The sequence below is a fragment of the Anomalospiza imberbis genome, chromosome 7, assembly GCF_031753505.1.
Source record: "Anomalospiza imberbis isolate Cuckoo-Finch-1a 21T00152 chromosome 7, ASM3175350v1, whole genome shotgun sequence".
Taxonomy (NCBI): domain Eukaryota; kingdom Metazoa; phylum Chordata; class Aves; order Passeriformes; family Viduidae; genus Anomalospiza; species Anomalospiza imberbis.
This window is the reverse complement of record NC_089687.1, coordinates 6,063,365-6,077,506: the sequence shown is the minus strand read 5'-3', so window position 1 is coordinate 6,077,506 and position 14,142 is coordinate 6,063,365. Positions and strand designations below refer to the sequence as shown.

The 14,142-nt window shown below is 41.0% G+C and overlaps 1 protein-coding gene across 5 annotated transcripts in view; it reads left to right on the top strand.

Moving 5' to 3' along the window:
- The window catches only part of THSD7B (thrombospondin type 1 domain containing 7B), a 378,906-nt gene that overhangs the window by 283,285 nt on the left and 81,479 nt on the right, over positions 1-14,142 (top strand). For all 5 annotated transcript variants that reach the window (XM_068195171.1, XM_068195173.1, XM_068195169.1 and 2 more), the window contains exon 15: positions 3,833-4,096. In XM_068195171.1, the coding sequence (XP_068051272.1) occupies positions 3,833-4,096 (264 nt within the window). The remainder of the gene's footprint in view (positions 1-3,832; positions 4,097-14,142) is intronic.

Here is a 14,142-nt window from a genome sequence, read left to right as displayed (position 1 = left end):
TTTTCTGGAGGAAGTTTAAAACTGGGAGTTTTGTGCTCAGCAGTATGCCCCAGTTCAACAGGGCAAATGAATACCGTGAATAAAGAAAACCCAGTACCTTTAGAGCAGCTTTGTTTGATCTTTTACATGTACTCGTTAAACTCACCAGTTCAAACCATTTGATGGATCAGTCTTCTATACTTGCTGTCGAGGTTTGTTATTATGTTATTTGAATGCTGACCAAACTGAAAAGCTTTGAAACTCCTTGACGTGAATAGTTTGGAACTGCATGTTTTGCTGGGAGTTGTCTTCCCCCACGTGCATAGTTAAATAAAAATGAATTATACTGTGCTTACATGGTTTCCAAGAAATTTGCTGTTATTGTTCTTCTCAACACTGGTTTCTTTTCATGTTTCTATGTTGTGTTTGAGAGCTAATATGTACTTGGCTTGAGTTTGCTCCTTTAATAGAGGTGAAACTTCAAAGATTTTGACTCTGGAGTAGAGTGCTAAAATTGCTGTAAGAATATCTGCTGAGATAAAAGCTGGGACCTGAAGGGCAGCAAAATGTGGTGGCCACCACTGCTCCTTCCTCCTAGACTCACTTGTCCTTGGCTGCATGGCTGTCTTCTTACTCCATTTGTTACTGCTGGAATGTTCTGTGTGTTTTACTAACTAACAATTACAGCATACATTTATACTGGTTTCAAGCTGCCATTCGTCAGTGTGGCTCATTAAAGGATAAAGATTTCTTTTTCACATAAAACCCTAGTATTATACAATGCTCTGCAGTTTCTGGCAAAGAGCATATTCTAAAGTGTTCTCTATACCAGTGCCTGTATGTTTATAGTAGGAGAAATGCTTGATCCCCAGCAAAATAGGTACCTGATCTTACAAAAAATATGTAAAAAAATAATGTATAATTACTTACAGGTAGTTCTAAATCTGATTTTTCTTTATGAGCATTGTGCAAGTTAGAAAACAGTACAACCCTACCTATCCCTTTTCTTACTCTGTTCTATATCAGATGGAGATCTGTTCAGGTAAGTGGACCAAAAATGGTTTGTAATGCCCAGGTTCTGTTGGTTTGTCTCCTCTCCTGCACTGCATTTGTGACCAGTCACCACCAGTCTCTCCCATCTGACCTTGCTGGGTTCCGTTTTTCTTGCCAGGATGGAGCTCGTGATCTCAGCCCCTGGCCAGTGAAGGTGTCCTGAAAAGCAAGTGGTGAACATGTAGTGAGTGTTCCAGGTGGGGATGTGACAACGCCCCAGAGAGCAGCAAGGGACATCCAAATCAGGCACTGGCTTTGGTCTGGCCCCCTCTCAAAAGGGGGGCTCAGTGAGACAGGCACCAACTTGAATTTGCATAAATGCTTCTTGAAAAATAGAGGTAGACAAAAGTCTTGAAAAAATCTCATCCGCAGGAACTTGGTCCAAAGATTAAGTAAAATGCTATTTTCAAAAGTATTTTGTGATGTTAAGAGTCCTTTACCCATTTGCATTTCATCTCTCTGTAAGTGTGCATGAGTTGTACCTTTTGTTCATCAACTGCATGTGTCTGTGCTCAAGTGAATGCCTTGGCTTCATTAAAAGAGTTCATTGATAATGTCATTTAGTGGAAATCTTCTAATTGTTTGCTAAGTATTTGCTTGCCCTCCACTCAATTTTTAATAGTATAATTCATTTTACTTTATAATTCATCATTGATTCTACATATAAAATTAGTAATTAAGTGAAAGACTTACTACAGAACATATCAAAATTCGAAGTCATAATGAAAACACCATTTTTAGGTGAGTCTTCAGTTAATTAATACAGTCAATTAATTCTCTGCATTATGGATACAAAGCACTTTCCGTATTTTTTATGTTCCCTATAATTTTTATGTACAGTATGTACTACCTGATAATATTTAATATATGTAATGTTTGTTAGTATTCAGAAGTGTAATTAAAAAAGAAAATTCTATTTAATTGATGGGTTTATGTCCTCAAAAAATTTTGGAGATGGTATTTTTAGCAGCGATCTTTAACGTAGTCTGTAAAGATGATAAAAATATCACTGCCACTAATTCTAAAAATATTTCTATGTGAAGAGTATGGGATCAATGTCACTTTTTCCCTTAAAATAGGGCTTTCATAGCGACTTCATTTAGGGGGAAGATTCCAACAAACCAGATGGCAGGGCAAGTTGGAAAAAAACCCAGTCACATAAGTATGAGATTATTAACATCCTTACCTCAGTGTGTTGTGCTCCGTGTCATGATGGCAAAACATGGGCAAATCCCAAATTCCCATGTTTACCAATACAATGCAGAACACACAACTGGACATAGAGAGTTTGTGGCTCCTCATGGGTTCTCAAACAGAAAAGGCTGGAAATGCCATTAGAGACCTCCCCATCTAGTTAAAGTCTCTTAAGAGACTTTCCTTGAAATATGGGGAGTTGTACCTGCATTTCCTCACAAATAAATACATTAAAATGTAATCATAAATTTATCTACCAAACTATAAAGATGCTGATTGATTTTTTTTTTTTGCATTATTTTGTGCTGGCAAATTCTACATTCCCCAGAACTCTGGCAATACTATTTTGAAAGAGCTGGGGCTTGAACGATGGTGATATGAAGGGTCTACAGTCAGGGGTCTTTCCTTTGTTTGCAGGTACATATTTGTATGGAAACAGGCATTGATGAGACCCAGCTTGTCTGTGGTGAAATGGCTCTTGGTTCCACACTGGAAAGGGACTTGTTTTGAGTTATAGAACTTATCCTTTGGTTTTAGTGTCTTATTTGTGTGCAATGAAGAGAAAACATTTCTTCTGGGATCAAAGCTTTAAAAACCTTCTGCAAAAGTGTTTTTAGTGCATCCAAGATTCCCAAGGAATATTTTGAGGATGGCATACAGAGGCAGTTGCTGAAGATGAATTCTCCCTTCTGTGCAGATGCCAAATGCAAAGACATTCCTGAGCTCAGCCAGCATCAAGATTGTTCCACGGCATGCTGGCTGACCTGTGCCAAGAAAAGCATTGATTTTTATCTTTAGAGGCTGGGCTGTACAGGCATTTGTTCCCTTGAACAGTTGTAGGGATGCAGGGAGCTTGAATTCTCTTTTTTGCATTATTTTTTCTTGTACTGGAGATCCCTTCTCATGCCTTGAAGTCCTGCAGGAGGAGGGCATGGAGAGTGCAATTGCAGAGAGCTGTATTGTGGGTTTATTTGGGTGCTGCTGCTATTTCCTAAAACTACTGAAAGAGCCTTCTTTTAAAACCTGTTGAAGGAACAGAGCAAAGGAAAACATAAAAGCAAACACAACCATTGAAACGCTTTCCAGTGCTAATAATTTACTGAGGATTATCTTTTTCTGTTTTCTTCAAAGCATGGTTTGTGTGCACAGCTCATCTTTAACTAATTTGTAAAGAAATCTCAAAGAAGTTGTAGCTAATTTAGGGTCCTCCGGAAGTTGTCCTGGCAACCATTGATTGCGAACAAATAGAGACAAAACAATCAATTTATTTCCATCAGATAATTAGGGGGAAATGATATTATATGAAATTACAAAGCAGTTTCTGGTCAGACCATTTCTAGAGTAAGACTTTGTATTTTACTCCTTGATCTACCCATCAGAACAGTATTTCCAAGTTCTCTGGTTGCCCCTGGAGATAAGTACGTTGTCCTTGCATGCCAGAGCACTGGCAGCAGCTAATTGATGCTTCAGAAACATCCCTGAATATTAACATTCAGATTGTCTTGGTTCTAAAGTGTTGAATTCATGCAAGTATAAATAATATGACGTGTTGTTATCAAGAGTAGCAGATGTTGAGCTAATGCGCTGATTTCTGTGGTTGGAACAGGGCGAAGCAGAAAGCGAGACAAATGTCAGAACACGGAAGTTTATCCTCAAGTTGAGACAGAGCCGTGCCCCTGCGAGGCCTTCACCTCCCAGCCCCATGGAAATTGGTCTGACTGCATTATCAGAGGGGGTCCATCCGAGCTGCAGCTGGGAATGCCGGCCCAGGCAGCGGCCAGGGAGTGTGGCCAGGGCGTGCGGCTGCGAGCCATCGCCTGCTACGACAGCGCCGGCAGACTGGTGGAGCCGTCTCGCTGTAGCAGTTCGGGTAAGGAGATGTAGAACAGCCCTCAACACGTGTGAATAGCACTCCCTGCCTCACTGTGGAGCTTATCTGAGGTGTGTGCTTGCTGGGGTAGCTCTCACAAGTTTGCCCTGGGTGTTGAACGCAGTTCTTCGAATTTCTTCTTATTGCTCTTTAATACTGAGGTTTTCCTCAGTGTAAGGGTCTGCTGGCATTTCTGCAATGGAAATGAAGCACAAGAAGGCTAAAGTTGGCTACAGTGCCAGAATACCAGAGACATTTCTTTTATTTCCCTAAAAATCCCATAAAAGTATAAGCTTTGGAGGAGGTGTATTTATTTTGATCAGCATTTTTTGAAGATATCTCCTACTTCTGCTTTTACTTGTTTAGAAATTTTTGTTCCCTTTCACTAAGTTTACAGTGAAGGAATTTGCAATTTTCTAGAGATAATTATATTTAATTACAAAATGCCTGTGATGTCACCTGCTGTCCCTCATGCCAGGCACACATGGCTTCAGCAGCCAGTGGTCTCCTTGCAATTATGTGCCTGTGTTAAGCTCAAATTCACAGAGTGTATTTTCATAAATTCATAGAGTATATTTTCATGTCCCTGCTTCCTGGGGTGCTGTCCACTTACATTTCTTGTATAATCAAGTAGCCTATATCAGAAAAAGGGCAGAATTAAAATCAGGGAGAGCAGGATGTGTCATTCCACTTGGCTGTTTTTTCCCTATTTCCATGATATGCAGTTCATTGAATGGTTTAAGTTGGAAGTGACCTAAAATATCATCTCACCTCAGTTCCCTTTCACTATCCCAGGCTGCTCCAAGCCCCATCCAACCTGACCTTGCACACTTCCAGGGATGGGGCAGCCACAAATTCCCTGGGAAATCTGCGCTAGACCTTCACCACCCTCACAGATAAGAATTTCTTCCTGATATCGAATCTAACTCTGACATCTGTGTGTTCGAACCATTCTCCCTTGTCCTATCACTTATCACAGACATAAGCCTTTATTTTAGGAGCAAAATCTCAAGCTGGGCTGCCCCCAAACCACTGCTGCTCTCTGACTTACAGCCAAAAGTCCTGGGTCAGCATGGAGCAGGATGTTTGGAAGACTGCTGATGAGCTGTATGATGGGAGGGGGAGAAATGATGTCTCAGGAGGAGATTAAGTCATACAGTGGGCACCACGAGAGCTCCTGAGGGTATAAGGGAGCAGAGAAATCTGCTCTCTGGAGGGTCTTCATGATGGGGATCAGCAGCCTGAGCTGTGTGTAATAAAAGGGAAGAAAACCTCCACCTTAATGAAGTGATTCAGTCCTGGAGTGAATTCCTCTTGCAGCTGTTGGTGGCTGTTCCAGCTGGCTGCACAGGTTCATAAAGCAGCTTTCCATGCTTTGTGTTTCAACAATGTGCTTTTGTACCGATTGATTATGCCTCTGTGGCCCATGAAGGAGGAGTAGTATACCTTTCCCCCACATTACCTTTTCTCCTGCAAAAAGGGAGCTGCTGGGTTTTGGAAGATGGGTTTGCCTGTGGCATGTCTTGCTCTTTTGAGAAACTCAGGGGTTTTGTCACTGTTAGAAAATGGGAGGTTGTCTATGCGTGGGGCTTTTCTAAATAACCTTGAAGCCTGTTTTCTGTCAGTGATATTTCTGTGGCATTTTTGATGGTCTGGCTTCTCTTAGGGAGGTAGTAGGGAGTGCTAGCTCCAGGGGAATATTGCTCACTTTCTTGTCTTCAGCTTTTTATGTGAGCTAAAATGATTGTGGCACTCCCCTGGCAGAGGGCCCACGTCAGAGGCAGGGGGGTGGTCAGTAACTTCGGGCATTGACTGACCAAAAATGGGCAGAAGCTCCATAGGCTCCACTTCCATCACCTGTGACCTGCCTTCCAAGGTTACATGAAGACATGTCTGATATTTATGGTCTCTAGAGCTGGGAACTTTCAAAATGCACTTCTGAACACCTTATTGAATTAGTGATAGAAACAAATCATTATCCAATTAATAATTAGCAGAATGCTTTTCAACCATAATGGAAAAGAGAAATTTACAGAAGCATGAAGAATTGCTAAGCCCTGAGAAATTATTCATGACAGTGTTTTTTTTTAAGCAGCTCAGTTTGTCTTGCTCACCATTACTATCAGGTGACCTTTTAACATTTGCTGGCTGGCCGTAATTATGGCTAATTAATCCATTGTCCTATGTATTGAATGCCAATCACTGTGATATCTGGGCATTGTTCTTGCTTTATGAGGTGGGGATAAGCAGGTTCCCCTTTTACTCCTTTCTGGTCTTCTGACTTCTCTGTTTCCTGCTCTTTTCCTTCTGCAGGACATTGCTTTTCCTTTCTTTCCCTTGAACCAGAAGTGAGAAGTTTTAAGACTTAGACCTCAGTTCTTTGTGGGGTCCTTTTGAAGAACTGCAAAATGTAGAGAGATGTAGGGATGTAAATTGGGTCTCCAGAGTAGGAGTAAATTTGTCCAAGATTTGATAATGTCCTGAGTATGTAGTGTAAGACAATAAAAATGGTGTAGAACAGAATAGGCAAGTTTGTAGCTTTTCTGGAGAGCAAACTCTAGGCTTGTGCCTTCTTGCTGCAGTGATTTTCATTTTCCCTGACTGAAGCCTTGTGAACTTAGACTCGAGTAAGGTTTATTTCACTTGGTCAATGTGACCTATTATGTGAGAGTATCAAAGTTGTCAAGTGAATGTACTTGAATTCACTTGAGTCTGGTGTAGAAATAAATTGCTCAGAAGGGTTCTGATTCTGAGGCCCTGCTCTGATGCTGACTTTTCAGACCGATTCTGCATTTGCAGCTTGGAGGGCGAGGGGGGAACCTAAACAAAAACCCAATTCAGTTTGTTCATCTGTGTTTCCTACAAGTTTAGACTCTAACTCTCCTAAGCCTATTATCTGCAAATATGTTAACCCTTTAAGGGTGCCTTCCCAACTACAAATGGGTATTTTCTTCCCGTTGGTGTAGTTACTGCAAGCAGAGTATCCCAAGGTCCAGAAAGAGTCAAGACAGAAGCATTCCAGCTGTTCCTTTTTGGGAATGCTCTGTCTACCTGCCTGGGGTCTACAGTTTGTTCTGTCAGGATCTGAAGCTTGGCCTGGAGGGAGAGACCTCTGCCCTGACCCACTGAGCAAGCCTGGTGTCAGCACTTTGGGTCAGCTGCAGTGGGCATGCTGATCACCACTGACTGATTTACCCATCCTTACTGCTATTTAATTGTGTGTTAGCTCGTGGTCATTAGATATGACAAGCTTAAAAATACAAATCACAGGCTTTTCTGAATCTTATTCCTCTCTATACCAAATCTTTTCTTCAGGAAAAAAAAGTACACTTTTTTTATCATGGCTGGCTTTTGTGATAAACTGCTTTATTTTGGTGGTGTCACCTTTTTCCTTGATCACCCATTCAATAAGCTTGAGAAGAGTGATCTGCATTTTCCAGTTGAGCTAGTGATTTTCTCCCAGGTTTGGTTCACCCTTGTTTTTCTTCCTTTAATTTGGAAATGCACCTATGAAATCATGGATAGAGGTAACTACCTCTAACTACATTACAAAATTATAATTGGTAGTTTGCCTCAATTTTCCTTCCCATCAGAAGATTTCTTATATTGTGTTGAGCTCACTTCTAGTCCAGAGGGTCTTCATTTTCTAACTGTGTCTGGAGCATCCTCTTTGGCCGTGAAATTGTCCTTTTAATTGCAGTTCATCTGCTTCTCAATCTGCCATCTGAGCTGCTCATACTATTTTTGAATTTCCATCTCCTTTGTTTTGAACGATTTCCCGTCGTCCCTTTGCTTCCCTTTCTTGTGTGCGATGCCAACAGGGTTTTTTTAATCTTAGAGGAACATAGGGTGCCTCATCTGTTCCAAATCAAAGCTGCAGATTTCTGTGCACTTGCATGGAGGTTCTGCTTTTGATCCGACGGGCAATTTATGGAAAGCAGAAGTTTATGAAGAGTGCTTATCCTATTCAAATTCTGCTGTACTCACAACAACAGGAACCTGGAAGAAAAAGACACCACAGACAAATAGATCCTGGTTTTAAATCACACAGTGCTTAGCTGTGACCTGCACTCACCTTAAAAAGCTTTAATTATCTCTGAATTTGTGAAGGGCACAGCAGGGATGCTCAAACACCTCCTTACTCTCAACAGTGCAGTGTCTCCTTCTGTGAGCTCCAGCTGCTGGTGGACAAACCCATCCTAAAATGAAAAGGCTGGGATTGACTCCCCCCATTTTAGGAGAAAATGAGCTCTTTTCAGGTAGTTTTTAACCCCTAGATTTTAATAAGCATTCTGCAAATTTGTATTTGTGTAGCTCAAAAAGCCCTGAGCAGAGCCTAGTGGATTAAAGGAATATGAGTCAGGTCTGTCCTGATCTGAAAGCAAACTTGCTGCTCCTACAAGATTTTGGGGAAAAAAATAAAAAAAAAAAAAAGGTTGAAAATGCAACATTGAATAGATGCTTGTGTATTTTTGGAAGTGTATCAATTTTAGTAATTACTGTGGTATACATTTCTGCACATCTAGTAAATTTTATTTTGAAGAGTGAAATTGTAGAAATCCCTGATTTTGAAAACCTTCAGAAATAGAAATTTTCTGAACAGAGGTTTCCCTGTGTTTTTGAAAATATTCCAAAGTTTAATTTCATTCTTAGTCTGAGTGACATTTTATATTGAAATTTCAGTTTTTCCTACAACCTGTTGATTTCAGAACCCAGCTAGGCTCTCTGTAATCACTTCCCAGAGATAACAAAGACATCCCTGTTTTATCAGCACTGCAGCACAAATCCAAAACACAGCCCCATACCAGAAACTGTGAAGAAAATTAACTCTACCCCAGCCAAAACTGTCACAGTCTCTCTCTGTGGCCTTTTATTACATGACTGGATTTTATTATTGTCTGTATTGCTACTGGAAAGCTTTTCAAACACTGCTTGAGGAAGAAGTTTCAGCTAAAAATTCACCTTATTTTCTTTCTATCCCATCCCCTGAAATGGGAATTAAGTCTGGATCACAGGACTGTCCTGCCCTTGAGTCCCCACTTCAGGACTCTTTGAAACCACTGCCACCTTTGACTGTTTTCTATTCTCTCACAGCTAAATAGCTTCTAAATTTAGCTCTGAAATCCTGGCTGGGTTCTGCTCTGGACTCTCTCTGACATTCCTACATGCCTCCTTGGAGGTGTGGTGACACTTTTAATTACAGCTGTGGCTGCCAGGGGAGCTGTAACACCGACACAGCCTGGGAGGGACCTGGCCTCCATTTCTTGTTTGACTACAGCATTTTTACATATTGCTCCCATAACAGTGCTCAAAGAATGTTGATTTATTCCTTATCTTTTCCTTTGGTTTTGGTATTTTTTTTCCAAAATCTGTTCACCATAAGAAAATTTAGCCACGGTTCTTCCTTTATGGATGTTAAAAGACTTAGCAAATGAAATTGGATCACAGGACAACTGTTCAGACATTGAGTTCTCTGTGTTTTCCTGGCAACAGAATCAAAGATAAACAGCCATCAAAAAAGTTATTTCTGAATGGGTCAAACTGGCTATCAAAGAAGCATATTTAAAGCAAGGTAAGACTTCCCCTGAGGCATTAGTACACAGAAATGCACATTCTTCTAGGTCTTTATCTTCTTAGAGAAAGGAAGCATGCATCTTAAGAAAACATATTTAGAGACTTGGCTTTTGGAGCAGCATCCTCTGTAAGTGCTGCATTTAGTTAGAGTGATGTCTGTTGTTTCTCCTTGGCTCTAAATACACATCTTTATTGCTTATCATCTTGCCCAAATTTCTTTTATGCTGTTTTCTGCATTCCATAAAATGACCCCTTTGAAGAGGTGGCAGTGCCAGACTTTGTGAAGGAATGGCTTTTTACTGACCTTAAACAGACTTTCTCATATTTGACATTCACCATCAACTGCCTCTTGCTGGACCACCTCTGCCCACCCTTGCTCATGTCCATCCTTTTTGTTTCTATTGTTAGGCTCAGTTAGGGGATCTTTTGTGGGTTTTTTTGCAGATTGATTAAAGCTCTTGCATGGGACTCGGGAATGTTTTTAGTGTAGAAGTTGTAACTCAGTGTAGAAATAGTCCATGGGAGCTTTAGGAGAGTTGTGATAGGTTAATGCACTGGGTGATCTCCTGCCCTGATTTCTGCAGCAGGCTAGGGAAAGAGAATTTCCTTGAGATGTGGCCCATCTCTTTGGCCTTAATAACACATTTGTCACAAATACAGCCTGTTATGAGGCAAGGCTCTAATAAAATGTTACCATCAAAGGAAGACTTAGAATAAACATTTTTCTCTCCCTACATGTCATTCCATTTAAAATGCTATATTGAAAGTATGAAGAAATATTTAGCCTAATCCTGCTCATGAATTGCATATTCTAGTCCTAAGGCCTCTGTGCTTCTTCTGCTCATGGAGAGCTTCATGATCCCTCTGAGATGTGCGGCTGCACTGGGAAGTGACGTGGTGGTAGTTCATAGGATTCCTCTCATGTCTTACATAGGGGTTTTTTCAGTGTTTTTTAACCTTTTTGCCTTTTATACAGCTCTGATGAGCAGGAATTTCAGGCAAATAAATGGATGACAAATAATTTTTAGGTGGAGAGTGACAATTCCATATCTTTACCCTGTGGCAGCTGGACATAGTAGGTACTGTACTGTAGGGGCATTAAAGGGTTAAGTGTCTGGTGCATTCTGATGATTTTCAGAAGCAACTTAATTAAGATTAAACTTAAACTTCAGCTCAGTCTGTTCTAAGGATTATCCCTGTGATACTGATGAGTAGTAGAGAATTTATCCTACTTTAGTCTGTTCCTGGGCCTGAAATACACTTTAATAGCTCTCTGTCCTCCCAGGTTTGCAAATGAGGATGGTGTAAATTAAATTACTGAGAGGCTGGTTTGCAAATCTTCAAATATCCCCCAGTGCAGACAGATATTCCCACTGTGAAATCTTGGCTCTCATTTGTATTTGGCAACATGGGGGAGTGACCACTAAAAATAGTGTTATTTAACAGAATGGCATTGCCTTCTGCTTCTGAATTCACTGAAGTCCTCCAGCACAGGAGATTGAGCTACACAACCAGAGAGCTCAAAGTCACACTGCAAAATTGAAACAAAAGTCCATCAGAAATTCAGTACATCAATACTCTGTGCTGGGGCCTGCTAGTGTCACAAAAACGTCCTGTTTCCCTCTCAAGGTTTTCCATCATATAAATGAGTCACTGCTCTCCCCGTGCCTGAGCTGTGGAGAACCAGGACTGTTCCCTCCTGCAAAATAGAGGTTTTTGTCAGATGTTTTTTATAGTACAGCTTTATTCACGAGGTCAGATTCTTCTGCAGCAAGGTGACCTCTAATAGGTGGAGTGAAACTCCTTATGCAAGCAGATGGGACCTGGCAGCAGCTACCTGGGTTTTGGGAAAGCACTCATGGATCTTCCTGATGCTGGTAATGGTTAGTGGCATCCCTAAAACAGCACCTGTATGATTAAAGTGTGCAGCTGGGCTTCTCATTTAGTGTTGATGGGAGAAGGAATTGAGGCAGAGTATTGATTTTAATGTATTGATTTGGGGGTCACTGTGTCACTCACCTCCTGTAGCAGAGAGGGGTCACTGTGTCACTCACCTCCCGTGGCACTGGGGAGGTCACAGCTGGCTCACAACCTTCCCCTGCCTTTCCAGTGCCTGTGTGACCTGCTCGTGGACAGAGACCCTCAAGTTTGTCAGTTAATGAACCAGGAATGTACATTTAAAGATAATTTTTTTTTCATGCCGCTGTGAGCCCTTTTGATAATATTAATTGCGCACTGATCTAATTAATGTTCCTGCCTTCTGCAGAGTCATCTTCTGGTTTATTTTGTCTGAAATAAAAACAATATTGTAATGCAGAATACATGCTAATTATCAGGATGCAGGGAGATGCATCAGCGTGTCCCATTCTGTCAAATGAAAGCCATAACGTTGTCCAAGGCAAGTTGTCTTGTTGTCAAGCAAATGAGGCATGTCTGTGTCTTGGGGTCACAGCTTGGCAGCAGAAATGAGGTGGCATATTGTGTTGACAGTGCCCAATGTCATGGCTTCAGAAACTGGCAGAAAGGTGCTCTCCATGGAGGGCCCCAAAATCTGAAATTGGATTTCTTAGTGGGCTCCAGCAGAGCCTGAGACCATTGACCTTCAGGACATATATGATTTACTGAGGGGGGTAGATACTTGCAGTGACATTTGGTGGCAGCTTTCTCCCTGTGATGGACCCTTGGCTCTGGAGGATTCTTCCTGCCTTGTCCAAATTGCCCAAGTCTGAACTGATCTTCAGAGCACTCTGCAGTGCACATCTATTTTCAGAGCTGCTGTGCCATCAGGCCCTTGCAAGAAGTCAGGTGTAGGAGAAAAGGGAATTTGATGGTCTGTGGACAGTTTAATTATGTTCAGGCTTTAAAAAAAAGTCTTGTTTTCTTGCATAAATATAATAATAATGGAAAACAAGCACAGTTTCGGGTATGTTTTAAAAAGATGCTTGTACTATTAATTGAATAGTCTGAAAAAAAAATAAGGCAAACAGTCCATAATAAAATACAGTGGGCTAAGTCTTTTTCCTGATAAGAGAGGATTCCAACGCTGCTAAGAAAAAAAAAAAAAAGCTACTCTGTTTTATTTGAAGAAAACAGATGATTTTCCCAGTGGCAGAGTGATGAGCAAAGTATACAGAAAAACACAGCTGAGCTACTCCCCTAACTGCTATTGATCCCAGTGGATGGTTTTTTATTTGAGTAAGGACTTTGTTAACATGTCAGAGCTCCCAAACAGCCAGGCCAGCCCTTCACCATGGGAGAGCAGCCCTGGGAAGAGGGAGCATCATTCCCACAGTTGGTTTTGGAGCCTGGACAGACTTGTGCAGTGGATTTCTGCCCTCCTGCATCACATGTTCCCTGTGAGATAAATGTACACTCTGAAGTCCTATTTATTTGCTTTATTTATTTGCACTCAGAAGGCAGCAGACGAGACTCCTTCTCTGGAAGAGCTCTCAGCTTGTTCTGCAATCTGTTACAAGGAAATTGCTAATTAATGAAGATTTCCTTATTGAGTTAAAAGATTAAATATATCAGCTACCAGGGCTTGTATCTAATGCCAAGCTTGGAAGTTCTTTAAGGAAGAAAACTGTAATGCAGAATCAAAAGAAATTAGAAATCATAATGCAAAGTCAGCATCAACTCAACTGCCTCCTTGGGATTTATAGAGACTGTGAAATTGAGCAATAAAACCAACCTTTGGATGAATTTCAATAACAATAATGTTGAGTTAAACTTACCAGCCTTTTTTACAAGTCCTCTCTGGTCTATTTAGAATCTCTAATCAGCCCGCTGTGAGATAACGTGAATGTGTGCATCTTTTGTTGAGCAAGTGGGAATGAATTAGCTAAGGGTCCATTATTTGAGCCTTGCAAAATATTTGATGTGGAAGTTATTTTTGCTGGGTTTTTTGGCTGTGCATTTACTGAATGTAAATTAGATTATCTCCTAAATTTCTCAGCAAACTAATAATGTGTAAAATCTCTCAAATCCTTGTGTACTATAAAAAAAAGAAGATTAAACATTTGTTCTGTGGCAAGATTAAATCCTTTTCAGCTGCAACTCAAGTTTTTAGCAACTTAAGTCTCCCAGACTTCCTATGCTTAGTTCCCTTCAGTTAATAATTTTCTCCCTTGAAGCAGGATTTAGATTTTGAGCGGGGATTATTTAGGACGACGAGGTGCTCCTCTTGCAGCTCACAAGCTTCTGGAGCTTTTGTTTGTGCCATGTGGCCCGTGGCCAGTGGCTGCCTTATTCTTGGCACACTGGGAAAGCCTCAGCCATAGAACTATGATCAGCTGGTGGGTTAAGTCTCTGAGCTGCACTCTGTACTCCATGCTGAGTTTTAACCTGAGGTAAAGCAGAGATTTGTCTTGCAGGAGATCCCCGAGCTTCAGCTGAGCAGAATTTGGCCCACCAAATGCTGTGGTCCACCAGGTCTCCTTTATAAAGTCTTTAGCTATTAGATTTACTGGTGT